General features: G+C 41.0%; 1 protein-coding gene across 3 annotated transcripts in view; it reads left to right on the forward strand.

Annotated features, from left to right (window-relative positions):
* The first annotated feature begins 4534 nt into the window (after positions 1–4534).
* The window catches only part of LOC123973153 (netrin-G1-like), a 71313-nt gene continuing 61122 nt past the window's right edge, over positions 4535–14725 (forward strand). For all 3 annotated transcript variants that reach the window (XM_046053053.1, XM_046053054.1, XM_046053055.1), the window contains exons 1-2: positions 4535–5048; positions 9353–9976. In XM_046053053.1, the coding sequence (XP_045909009.1) occupies positions 9731–9976 (246 nt within the window). In that variant the 5' untranslated portion in view covers positions 4535–5048; positions 9353–9730. The remainder of the gene's footprint in view (positions 5049–9352; positions 9977–14725) is intronic.

The following is a 14725-nucleotide window of genomic DNA, read 5'->3' on the forward strand; positions in this document are numbered from 1 at the left end:
CTTTGTAGGGAGATGACATCAACAATTTTAATGCTGCGTACGAAGCTCTACTGGTCAATTGTTTCTCCTCAGAAACAGAAACAGAAAAATAATTACAGTGAATTTTAATCGTTGACATCCCACCATAAAGGTAAATAAGAATGTTTTCAAACTTAATGGATACATTTCTTGCTCAAAAAAAGCATTACTTTCCTCAGCACACACACACACAGGGACACGCCGCAGTGCTTGAACTAATTCCAAAGTTTGTTTCCTGACTCCCATCTCCTTCCTTACCCTGATCACTTCCTGTTCTAAGCTGCACTGCAGTGGCTTTGGCATACTCTCCAGAAAAGTGTCACATATTCCTTGTACACAGAGACTTTTATCTGTGGTAACAACCCACTCAAATTCACAACTATGTCGCACTTGGTGTACAGCTACACTGCCATATGCAGGGAATCAGCAATGGTAAACAGTTATAACAACTTCCTAACCCAAACTCTACCATAGATGGATGATGTTTGTTAGCGGTATGTGAACGTTGCTTTAATTATAGCCAGAAGCACTCTGAGATCTTTATGTAAATCACCAATACCTGAAAAAACAACTTTTGGGTTAACTTTCATAGGGAATTGGGAAGTTATCTAATATTTATATCCCCTCTAATTGCATGCCATAATTACAACCTTGGCCTTAAGAAAGGCTCTGGAATAGATTGAATTAATTTGGCAGTCATAAGTTGTGCCTGCATGCTGATTCACTCTACTCTACCTCTGGAGAAAAATCTGATTAAATACTCTAATAATACATTTAAACCAGATAGAAATGCACCATGAGACAAAAATCCTGGAGCTGGATGGAATAAAAACTATGTTATTCCATATCTCGACACAAGTGTGGAGAAAATCCCAACCCACATATGTTTTGATGACAACAGGGTTGAAAAGTGACTCGATAGACTCCTTCTTTCTCCCCATCTTATCTTTTTAGGTCTGAGTGTTTCTTTATCCTGTCTATATCTGTCTCTCCTACTTCGCTTTCTCTTTCTCTTGACTGCTCAGACACAAACACACACACACGAACAGGACTGCTGATCCCACCCCCCTCTGCGGTCTTCCAACATGCAGCTGGGGTCACGGATGATTAAAGCAGTGGCAGGTGGACTCCACTTTGAAACTATCAATAGACCCCCGGGAGCTGAATCAAACAGCAAACCCTCCATCTCTGTCAGCCAGAGCTCTCGGTGGCACTGAGGGAGAGGACATGCATAGGGTGAGAGGGCAGACTCCACCTCTGCATCCTCATTGTACACCGTAGCATGGTGCTGAAAAACCGTAGAGAAGCTACGGAGGAATTCCTGACTCTCTGATGTGATTTCAGGCAGGCTTTGTGAATTCATTCAGCTGACCCCGCAGCCTTTGACCTGAGAGGGCTGGGAGAGAGTGGGGAGAGCCATCTTCTGCAGCATATTTTATTCCCATCACCCTGAACTTTTGTAGTTTGCAAATACTGATATTCAATGGTCTAACAGTTGGTGCTGTACTATTTTGATGGAATCAAAATAGAGCAACAAAGGACAGAAATCCACAAAGTCACTTTTCACAGACAAATTGGCTCAGTCAGTCGGTCAATCGGTCCACCATTTTGGTCCAGTCTGAAATAACTCAACAAAAACTTGATGGATTGCCATAAAATGTGCATGACATGTAATGAAATGTACAGACATTTATAGTCCCTAGAAGATGATCCTGTACTTTTCCTCTTGTGCCACCGTGAACTTGACAATTGATCAAAAACCGTTGGATCGATTGCCATGAAATTAGCTACAAAATGAATTGTAATCACTTTGGTGATACTCTGACTTTCAATCTCGCTCTATCATCAGGTCAAAACTTTAATTTTGTCCTATAATTTGGTTTACCAACACGATCCCATCAACAATGGATCAAATACCTGCAAACACAATGACATTCCCATCATCCTCAGCTGTACTTTGTGTTTAATCCTAATTAGCAAATATTAGCATGCTAACGAGCTATACTAAAATGATAAAAAACTATACCTATTTAACATCAGCATCTTAGCATTGTCACTGATTGCATTCAGCTGAAAGCTCCACAGTACGTAAGTGCAGCTTCACAGAGCTGCTAGCATGGCAGTAGAGTCTTTATTTTGTAGTATTATCTTCATAGTCCACTAAATAGTTGGAGAAGTTGACATACACAGATGCATCTGTCTATCTTTCTGCCTGTCTGTCTGTCTGTCTATTCTGATTAGAATCAAAATAAGGAAGCACAGTCATGTATGTGACTGTCAGGGAGGTACGGTAGTATTTCCAGGAGGAATGATTTAATGGAAATGTCAAGAGCAGCAGTTGCTCCAAGCAAAGGCTGAACCCTCTGATACAATGTGAGCCACTTTACCACAGTGGGGATGAGAGACTTGTTGTCATTCAGCTCCGGTCCTGACCAGAATCTGCCTTTATCTGAACAGAAATGGCATTGTCACTTTTTAATGGAATTACAGGTCTTTCATTGCATATTAATTTGCAAGAAATCAATAAGGGCTTTGGTTCTGTTTGGGGCCATTTTAATCATTTAGCTGCTTAGCGTATATATTCTGCAAATGGAGTGATGAAGAGCAAGGAAAAGGGGCTTGGAAATTAGACTGTATTCAGATTTCTGAAAGAAACAAAGGAGGTCAAAATGGACATGGACACCCTGAAAACGAGATGGTTCACTCCAATGGGTTTAATCTTCCTTACTGAATGAATTTGTGTGCTTGTGTGTGTGGGGTAAGTGCATGATGAAATGTAAGAAAAGAAAAAAGAAAAGGGAGGAAGGCACCCCTGGAATCCCCAAATTAGTTTTTAGTATAATAAACTATTTGAATCACAAACTATTTTACTAAACAACTGTCACATCAATTTGATTAATAAAAGTTTACTTCATTGAAAATCCACTCCAGCATGGTGAAGTTGCCTACAGAGCGCAGGAGCTGTCCGGGGTGCTGAACATGCATGCAAGTATTTCCACCAGACCGTAAAAACATTACAATGTAAGAAAATTAAAAAGGTCTCCAGAGCAGTGTGCACCTTTGCATTTATTCTGCGCAAACAATTGCCCCGGTGTTTGTCTTTGAAGTAAACACAATCAATTTGCACATCCCTAAAAATATGAATGGAGAATGTAAAGGTTAGAGTTACTGATTTTACAACCCGGTAGATTTGAACCTTTATTGCCCCGACACGGGACACGGTCTGCTCAATTACTGTGGTGACCTTCGGATGGGCGCGGTTGTTCTTATCGTGCAATCTCCACCAGTTGGCATTACACCACAATTAAAATGCGTGTTCAAAGCGACCTGTCACCGCGGCTGTTTGCCGTGCGGCTTGGCACCCTGTGTAGAGGAGAGGGTGACATCTATGACTCCTCCGCCAAGGGAGCCCGGTACACGTACCTAACTGTAGTTATTCTTTCAGCTCTGCCTTGAAAATTCACCGAATAATTACACCAACAACTCCGACCAGGGGACTTTTTCCCTTTTTGCAAGCGCAGTACCAACCCCACACATTCTTAAATGGAAGGTAAGATCTTTTGTTGTGTTTTCTGAAAGCGTCGAGTCCTAAAGCTGTGTTGTAATAGTCTGTGTATGACCTCCGGGCGAATATCATTGTGTAGGCAAATAACTAAAAACATACTGATGTTTTTTTCCCCCTTCTTAAGTGGTCCTGCAACAACTTACCTCCTGATTGTGTTGTACTGTGAATTTCTGCCCTGAGGACTCGCCTCTGTTAATAAGTTTCGGAGGCTTTACTCTCCACATGCGTCCTTCGTCATTTTAGTGCCTCCTGAAATTTGATAATGATATGAGTACTCGTAAAAAAAAATTACACGGCGTTATAACACTTAGTATGTGCGATGTGCATTATTACAGGTGGACATAGTAATTACAATTAGTAATTACAATGACTGAATGCTGTAGTCGACCATGTTTTAACTGCTGTGTTTTCCAGACGGCACCGGTGCGTTTAGGCTTGCAGCTGTTTGAGCAGTAAGAGAGTTGGACGCTGCTGTAGAAAAACGACGCAGCCAACTGCTAAGTAATTATCGAGAAACTTTTAAATAGAATATTCCACTTTAGTGTCAATGCAAATATGTCTCCGTTTACGAGTCAGTTAGTATTATTCCAAGAGTTTAAAATAATTTCCTTCATTAAAGGGAGACAATTGATTTTCAAGATTTTTTTCAAAAGCATCACTGCAACATTTAGTAATTTGCTTTGTTAAATACTAGCCATGAGTTACATTTTAAACACAATATCAGCCCCCGTGGCAAAATGCAACTCAATGAAGGCTGGATATGTTGCGCAGTTGTTCGAGTAACAGCCGCGTAAAAAAAAACGGTTGAAGTTGAGATTTGCCAGCCAGTCAGTATTATCTTTAGGACCCAGGGAGCGCTCGTATGTAACTGGACATAGCAGCTCCATTTGAGGAAGATTGCTTGTCTCTCTTTTGCTCTCCCATCCACAACTCGGCTGGGCTGAGAAATCTATCTATCCAGTCCAAACGACCCCATGAGTTGCTCTCCACCGGGATGTGTTTTAATACACGTTAATGGACCACTGAATTTGGGACCACCGTGAATCCCCTTGACGGCTCCTTGATGTATTTGTCGTGCGCCATTCCAATGAATGCTGAGCCAAGAGCAGCGCTGCGTAAAGGCAAACAGCTTGTGTGGACACCAGTCGACAATCGGCGGCGTTTGTAAGCGCGAAAGAACAGGTGTAATAGTGAACGAGTTCCCGGAACGTTATTTGGAAGGAAATGTTGCTTTTGTGAGACATAAAAGTGTAAAGAAAAGTTGGGAGAAAGAGAAAACTGTGTGCGCTCCATGTGAATGCGCGCTTTCTGCGCATACATCGCCTTTATTATTCCATCTGGTGAGAAATTAGAATAAATTAGAAAAAGAAGAATCAGTCAAAGGCGTATGGGAATCTTTCTGCAACTACCCTTGGCTGAAAATAACTTGTTGAATGAGCAGCTTGTCCCAGGAGCGCATTTAAATGTGAGTACTGTTGTGTTTTGAGCAGATTGTGCATTCTCCTTTTTGCATACCGTCACTTGTATGATGATGACAATCGTGACTAAATGGGCAATAATAAGGTAATTACAGTGGGCTGTTTCATGGGCGGAAACGTTAACAGTAATCCGGTTTGAAGTGGGTTAAATGAATAGGCCCAACAATGAGCGGCTCACATGGAATTGAATAAAAACAGTGCTGTTTATGTCCGCAGCATTTTTCTATTTTCCCTCTTTAAGAAGTTTTAACTGTCTTGACACTCTTACTTTTGCTAGATGTGAGACCTTATAAATCTGGATTGGCAACGTATACACTTTATCTAAAGCTGTTGTTATTTTCAATGTTTCCCCATTACCCTCAGTCATTTAATAAACGACATTATGTGACTTTAACCTGTTGCGCAGCAGGTCATTAAAGTGTGCCTCGCCTCTGCGGAAAATCTGACCCAGAACATAATGAACACATCTTCTGTTACCGTAAATACCCAGATTACCACAAGTAATCTAGGTTTCAAATTTTTTCTTTCTTTGCATTTTAATTTAAATTGAAAAAATATAAAATGATTGGACTTTTGTCTGGATCTCTATCCGGTGTTTCTGATTGCATGAATGTTACATGTCTTGACCTGAATTATAAAATGTTTGCAAAATGCTCTGCATTTTTGAATGTTAGTGGTTCAGGAGAAGAACTTTAAATAATGCATGGAAGCAGATTTCATGTGTGGCAGTGGTGCAGGCTGGCTGTCTGGCTGGGCTCCTCACTGAGGGACCCTCACGTTGTCATCAGCGCACCAACCACATCCTCTCAAGGATAAAGCTCTTTGCAGGAAACCACTGCCAGTCCTTGTTGTAAATAAAAAGTGGCTCCAATTGCAGGAGTTAAAAGTGCAGCCCTTAACTGTATGTTTTATGTGCCTACGGATCTACTGCATCAACCATGCTATTGAGAGACAAACACAGAGGCTTGAAGGGTTGAAGAGAAAAAGAGCAGAAATGAGAGATTGAATGAGGGACCCATAGAGAAGGAAATGAAGGAGAGAAAGACAATAAGAAGAGAAATGTGTGCCAGTACAGACTTGCTTCTGCCTGCCAGTTGATCCCACTGTGACTCATATGGAAGGGTTGATTCTTGGCTTGGAGAACGTTGGAAGCATTAACCCGTTTATTGTTGCACTCATCAGCCAGCCACAATGCATCAGTCTGCTCAAACTGGCTATGCATCAGAAGTTATTGGTTGGAAGTCAGAAAAATCAATAAACACAATGAGACAGTATTGTATGTGTGCACATCCAAAATCCTGACCAGGTACTTGATACAGAAAGACAACAAAATAGCAATTGTTGCAGGATAAACCACAGATAGAACATATCTGCTCAAATGTCAAGGATGTCTTTTTTGGGGGGGGTTATTCTAAAATCAATGAAAGTGTCATCTAGACACTGATGTCAGTGTTTAAGATACTGGCGGTCCAGTGTGAAGCATTGGGGCGGATCTGAGGTCCTGTTTGTCAGCACATAGGACTGGGGACAGCTCCCCTCCACGTTGTCTTGTATGGGAGCCAAGAGGGGATCAGAAAGCCACACTCGGAGACTGAGAGCAGAGCCACACTTTAGCGGGATTACTATAAAATGAATGGAATACATCCGTTATGGTTTTTAAGAGTCTGGCTGGGAGTTTGTAACCAATATAAGCCACAGGGCACGGCTGCCTGCTGACTTTAAAAACACTCTGCCATGCTTGAGCTGCCCAGGGGATGGAATGCAAGCGGACACAAGGGGGTGTTTCAGAGGCTTCAAAAACAAGTGAAGGAAAAGAGAGAGAGAGGAAGAGAGAGAGAGCGGTGAGGTGGTCACCCCACATTCTAAGCTCGCTCTCCCCTGCATACGGAGAGCTGCTCAAATATTGATGACTTTTAATATAGATTCTGACCTCATATTTTTCTCGGTGAAATTATGACATTCGTGAGTTCCTCCATGCATTTTGAGTGCCACTGAATATGAGGTATAGCTGCAGGGACAAGGGACACAAGGGTAGGAGATTGCATTTATAGTTTTTCTGTGTTAAGGTTTTGATGTTATGGGCTGTATGTGAACTGAGAACCAGGGAAGCACAAAAAAATATTATGAATCAAAGTTATTTTCATACACTCCTTGTATAGATACCTCTATAGTCTCTGTAGGAGATTATCTGGCTTTCTAAATGGTGTCAGAACGCTTAATAATAATTTCGTGAGCAGAATATGGATTTGAAACATGTGACATTTTATGCTTTTTCCCCTTTTACTGTCACCTTAGTAGCCCTCTGATGTTGAATGGTATCTGTCCACGGAAGGTTCACTGAGCTTCCTCACGCCTTCTTTTCATCTGTATAGGTTTCATTAATCCATGTGTCTATGAATTAAATCCAATATTCCTGTGGTGAACCCCGTTTGCTGCCGCTTATTAGCTTTGAAAGTTCCCTATTAAATAAAAATAAGATAAGCGACCTCCCTGCCCCTGGTACCTAATTTGATTGTCTTATAAGTCAACCTCAGTATTATGAAAGGGGGGGGGGGGTTGTCTAGGTGTGTGTGTGTGTGTATGTGTGAGAGAGAGAGAGAGAGTGGTCCATCCCGTAATGTATCTCTGAGTGTGGACTGACATTTATATTTATGAAATTTGATCCACGCATCCCCATGAAAGAAATGGCTTATTCATCACTTACAGCTCCAGCTTTTAGCAAATTTGTAATTGGCCTCTTCTTAAGAGCCTTGCTGACTGACATGCACACATTTAAAGAGCCAAAATTATTTTGCCGTGCGTTTCTTTTCCCACTAGTTTCCTTTCTGTCACTAGAGGTCTGTCAAATGAAGGCTGCCATCCTGACATGGCTCACTTTGAAGGGTCTGCTGAGCACGAATAGCAGTGCAGATGATTTCTCTGGCTCATATGAACATCTTTCATTACAGTTGGAATGTATTCAAGCCTGTAGTCATTTTGTAAAAGGGGCATTAGGTTGGAGAGGGAAAGCAGTAATTGCCATAGATGTGGTCAAAACCCATTGAAATTGGCACAATTTTGGTCAAGATGGCCAAGTTAAAATACTGAATTCTAATGCCTCCATATGTCAGGGGAGCACAGAAACCACCCTGCATGTGTGAGCCACAGCATCTTATTAAGATGAGTTTCCCAAATCTGATCTGAATCTTTGTCCTTTCATTTGATAAACCTTTTATTAAATTCCTTCCCCAATTAATTTGATTTGACTTGATAATGTCTTGATAAGAGTTGTAATCTTTTGACACAAATCGAAAAGTGGCTCTTTCCTCCGAACATAAAAGACTCTCCACATGCCTCAAACCCCAGCTTAACTAAAAAATAAAAAAAATTCAGCAGTGACTTTCTGTCACAGGGGGTGGGGGATGTAGCCTGAAGGTAGAGAATAAAGCTGCTGACCGGAAAGTTACTGGTTCAACTGTATTTACCGGCTGGTCTGAATCTGCATTAGAATAAATGTGATGCAACATTACAAACTTATATGGTGCTTTAAAAGCGGAAAACTGTACATCCTTTTTAAAATTGCCGTAAACAGGCAAAGGTTAAATTGAAATGCTGTGAACATATACTTCTTTTCACACTTCTTTTCAAGCACATTGACAGTCAACAGTAACTTAACTCCTATTTACAGTGTCATCACTCTGTTGGAGGCAGCTGTATATAGCTGCTCCATTTCATTTTCCCCACTACCGCACACACTTTTTACCTGAGACATTGTGATCGCGTGGGTCTCCACTGACTGCTGCCAAGCACCATTACCTGACGAGTTAGGCCATCTGACTGATGCCTTGTGATAGCTCTGGGAAACATACAATCCCTCAAATAGACCATTTCTGTCTCCCAATTTTACTTTAATATTTCCCAAATGCTTTTGAAGGCATTGTAACAAACTCAACTCCACATTCTGTTATAAAGGAGCAAGAGTCGGGAAAAGCAATAACTTAAATGCAGTGACTTGACACATGGAAATAAGCCTTTTTGGATGAAAATCAAATGTAGATTAGGCTTTGCAGAATAAGCTCGATTTGAATTGCATACAGTGATTTTGGAAAGGTTATTATAGAGTGGTACATTTAAACAGTGGACGCTTGCATTTTGTTTGTGTATGTGTCTGTGTAGTAGTACGTAGTGTCAAGCACTACTTATTCACCTCAGTGCCCTTATACCATGTTAAAGCTTTGTTAATATTTCAATACACTGTTTCAAATGTTTTTGTGATTTGTTTAATACCCCAAACTTTTTTCTGTCTTTTTAGGATGCTGCCTGTGGCAAAAACCACAATAGACAAGAGATCAAACTAAGACATCTGACAGCCACTGACTTATGAGGAGTGCCAATCCTCTCTGTACATCACATCTGTCTCTTTCATCAACGCTCAACGGTTGTGAAGAAGCTCAATTGTTGACACACCTCATCAGCCAGGCAGACGTGGCAGCAATCGAAGACGTAATAACTGAATGGGGGCTAATCGTTGCCTGACGCTGCTCACACAAAAGTACCAACATGCTGCCAATTGCTCCATTGCACCGTTCAAACTGCATTTAATTTAGAAAATTCTCGGCAATATTGACATTTCTGTGATGAATCAACAGCTTTAAGAGTTCCACAGCAACCATACAGAACGAGATTAGCGATGCTTTGGCCTGTATTGTTCACTCTGCAAGTTGTGTGCACCACCATGGTACATGCCATGCAACATTACCCGGCGGCCTGGGGACACTATGACGTGTGCAAGTCCCAGATCTATACGGAGGAGGGCCTGGCTTGGGACTACATGGCCTGTCAGCCTGAAGCCACCGACATGACAAAGTACCTGCGAGTGGCCCTCGACCCCCCAAATATCACGTGTGGAGATCCGCCAGAAACATACTGCGCTTTGGTGAGTCGTAACCTCGCCTGTCCCCTGATGGAGACAAATGAGGCTGTAGGCAGAATCACACAGCATACTGGGTCAGGGATAGAGAGCGGTGCATACAAGGCAACATGCAGCAGAGATTGATGTACACACAGAACCTGCATTAGGATAAAAGTGCTAATATCCAGCAGCATACTTACAAGTTACACATACACACACAGAGACACATCAATGTATGCACAAATCTTCGAGAAGCAGGTGTAAAGATACACAGGTGTACATTAGCACACATATACACACCAAAACAAGTAAAGCACAAGGGCATACAGGCATCAGCACACTCACACAAGTACACATTCACATGGACATGCACAGGTATACATGAAAACCTACATGTACAGTACAAACAGATAATAGAAGATAAGTTACAGTAAAATTACAAACAATTCTAAGCTTATTTTTTATTATTTTTATTATTTTCTGGGGCTCCATAGAAAGCAGCGAAAATTATATTGTACATTTTTATAACAATACAGTATATACAGTATTATTGTCAAGGTATTGTTCAAAAATATTGTGATATTGGATTTTGTCAACCAGCTTTTCATTCATACACACAGACAAATATACACTTACATACATACAACTGCACACAGTCAAACCACACTCTACTACACACACACACAGAGGAAGGTTCAGCGTTGACAGGGTAGTTGTACTGGTGCAGTTGTTATGCACTATATGCTCACTGCTAGTGTTCACCGTTGCGTTTCATTGGCCCTTATCAACCATTATCAACAGTTCATCTCCAGTTTGAATTTGTTTAGAATCACACTCAAAGTAAGCAGCAAGAGCCCATAGGCCATAAAGTGCTTCATTAGAAGTCGTGTGTGTCCCCGCCGAGAGCTCCTGCAAGTAAATATTTACCAATTAAAATGGGCATCTTTAAAAGTAGAGCTTTTATTCTCACAGCTCCAGATGGCAGTGAGACATTTAAGGCCACTGTAGGATGAAAAAGGAGCCCGTCTCCAGTCGTGTATGACATTCTGTGAAGCTTTATATCAAAACGAACTGTGAAACCTTTTTCCGCCCAGTAGATTATCCTAAATACACAGCATTAACATAGAACAGGGAGCATAAATGAGCAAACTAGAGACAGTAGTGTTAAAGAAACCTTGTCACAATGTTTCCCTTGAATAATTTAATATATTGTATACTATATACAGTACATGCTGCCTTCATTATTTTTATAATTAGTCACATATTTTATTCTGATTATGTTTCTTTTATGGTGTATTTTTCTTTGTCAGAATATGTTTTATGGTTATTCGTGAGTGAGAGTGTTTATGGAGACTGATCACTAACTGGTCACTTTTTATTGAACAATGCTAACTACATTGGCTAGTAACAATTAAATAACAAGATGTTTTGCTGGACATTTGTTGAATTTGACATTATTAGAGAATGATAACATGAGCTGCGTCTACTTTGATGTACATAGAGGACCAGAGCACTACCAAATGATGCATCTGTTCTTGACATTAGTGGATAATGTGGTTATCCTGATTATTTCAACACTGGAATAACGTCACCTGCATGTACAGCTGGTGCTACACATACATTTAGGTGCTGTGGCACTATTGAGCATCTGCTGGAGCGGTTGTTTCCGTCCAAACAAGGAGAGCAAATGTTGACATTTTTAGCCATCTTTACAGCGTGATTCTAGGGATTATCTCAGTCTGTCGCTTGGTCAGTCGGTCAGTCCACCACCATTGTCCATACTGTATCTTGCAGTATAATTGCATCTTAATGTGCAAATTGGAAATATTGCCATGGAATTTTGTACAAACATTTATGGTTCCCAGATGATAAATCCAAATGACTATGGTGATCCTTTTTCTTCTAGCATCTCCATGAGCTTGACATTTGTAATTAGAATGCCTTGATCAGATGGAGATGTTCATGTTCCCCTCAAGATGAACCGGAATAACTTTCAATAACTTTGGTGATCCCTGAATTTCCTGTAGCGCCATCATCAGTTCATCAGATAGTTTAATGGTCAACAAAAAGAGGTCAAGAGTTTTAACACCAGATAAATAAATGCACATTTTGTCTTTTAGACATTGGAGTAGTCACTGCAGTTCAAGAACTACAAAGACTATCAACCTGCCATAACAGGACATAAGTGATCCTGTTCAGTTCATGAATAGAATGTAGCATTGACAATCACCGTAACCCCCAACATGTGTACCTTGACAGATGTCCCCACATCCTACTGCCAGGATATCTATCACCTCTGACATGACTTGGAGGTCATCATTGTCCTGATGATCAAGAACACAGGCTCCTTCTGCACTCACCTAAATGACTGTTGTGCATTTGATCTGTTTACATTCTCGGCTGGCACACAGGCAGACTGACACCGGTGACCTTATCCTTCCTGAGCGTTTGTTGGAGATAAGAGGAGCATGCAAATGAACTCTTTCAGCCAATCACCAAGTTCCCTGCCGTTGTGAGCCCAGTCTAATCACTTTTCCCAGTAGTTGGTTTGCCTCAAAGCGGATGGCCAAAGAATCCTGGGTGTCTCATCCCCCCTCCCTCTGTCTTGGCTTTATGATTCACATCTTTGTCGCTCAAGGATGTTTTTTGTCCAAACTAAGCTCTGCCAAATATAGTTATGACAGAGTTTGTGCTCAATGAAAAGGGCATTAATCATTCAAGAGTGGATCTTTTACAACTTAAGGTTTGAGGATGTTTACTTTGTGGATAAAATGGTAAAGATACCCTTTTGGTTTTGGTTCCTCTTCCAGGCCTGCTTTCTCTTGGATGTTCTGGACAAGTGATAAAGGTAGTCTAGGATAAACAGTGTCTAGGACAGGTGTTCTGCATCAGGGAGTTAGCCCTGTTCTGTTTTTATTTTTAGCTGCAGACCTTCAGGGGTTCTTCAAAATGTGTTGGTATTGCGGCTTTTCTCCTGTGGTGCACTGTGGCACTGTCACTCACAATCATCCAACATCAGTTTGGAGCCTTTTTAAACTACATACAGTAACAGACAGTGTGCACGCTAAACCACTGATATACATGGTAAGACAGCAAGGTTGGATTAATTGATATACTGTATTTGGCCATTAGTTTTCCAAATGTGTGTGATTTTTGTTAGTCAGGCATTCTGCTGTAACTAATGGGGAAAACATTTTTTGATATTCAGCATTTTCATACATTAATACAAATTAACCAATTAGTCCCATTTGCATGGTCATAAGCAAGACAATTATTACACTATTACACCACATGGGCCCTAATGAACAATAGCTTTTACTGCAAAATAACACCTGCTGAAAGACACCTGCATCTAAAACCTGTCTCTAATCATTTTGATATGGTTAACAAACATAAGAGTGTTTTTAATTACAGCACTTATCTCCCTCTCTTGGGTGTAAATCAGATTGGCTTTGGTGGATTTAAAGGCAATTCACAAAAGTGGCGGACCATTACTTAAACTTAATTGACAGAGAAGGTTTAAATTTCATGCAATTCAGAGTTAGACCAATTCACTTGTAGTTGCCAAGTAATGCATGGACATGTTTATGCCACAAAATGTAAAAAAGCATTGGCGGATGGATGCACCAGTGTTTTGTAATTTTCACAATCTGAATCTGCTGGGAGAATATATTCCACCCTGTCAAGCATCTCTAACTACAACATCTATGGTGGAGTAGTGTTTGGATTACTACTCTACAGAATAGAGAGCTTTTCACCCAGTGGTTTAGTGGTTTGAAACGTGGCAGGGAAAATCTTGGAGGAAGAAGTTAAGAGACACTCTGCTCTAACGCAACATACAGTGATCTGACAGTTGATCTAAATGAACCAATGTGAGCTATGGGTTAGTTGTCATCTGCCCACATGCTCCACAGGATCTGCAGCCATGCTGATTCATCCACGTCATGTTGGCAATGTATAAACATTTGTGAGACTGAATCAGTAACGGTGCTTATTCCAGCTACACTGAGTCTAACTGGGTAGATTCTTGTAATTCCTCTGAACTTTATACTGTTCTCTCAGAATGGATGAAAGGCGTTTGTGGCTGCCAGTTCACCACACAGCCCCCTCGGAGGCTTAAGAAGGAAAGACGAGACGAGAGCTCCCACTAAGCTTCTTGGAGACGGCCATGTTATTGACAGTCAATGCAGCAGACTTATCGTTTGCAGGCAATGACGGGAGTCATTGTGAACTTTCAATCTGTGTCTTACATGCCCACAAGAACTGACGTAATAGACTTTACAAAGAGAAATAGATTATAGACTAGAGAAAGGGCAGTAACCTTCGCCACATAGGCTGTGAGGTCATTGATTGAAATAATGAATCTGCAGAATGGCTAGTGTCGTAACTCTATCTCCTCCAAAATATGTTTATATACTACTAACCTTTAGAGTACAGTGATATACTAAAAAGACTACTTGTAATGTGAAAGTGGTTACTTGTGGTGATGAACCCACAAAGAATTATCACCAGACTTTGAGGTTTTCTCTCTCTATAGGGCTCTTTAGCATCTTTCAGCCCATTGATTTGGTTTAGTGGCACAGAATTTTACTGTTTTAGTTTACTCTCAGCACTCTTCATCATCCCCATTTTTAGTTGCAGAAGGCAGCTGCTTTCACTGAAAAAGCTCTGATAGAGGGTGGTGATGGGGCAGTGGATAAGACACATGCCTTTGGTGTGAAAGACCCAAGTTCCACTGTGAAACACCAATGTGTCCCTGAGCAAGACACTTAA

This window comes from Micropterus dolomieu, linkage group LG06 (assembly GCF_021292245.1).
Source record: "Micropterus dolomieu isolate WLL.071019.BEF.003 ecotype Adirondacks linkage group LG06, ASM2129224v1, whole genome shotgun sequence".
Lineage (NCBI taxonomy): Eukaryota > Metazoa > Chordata > Actinopteri > Centrarchiformes > Centrarchidae > Micropterus > Micropterus dolomieu.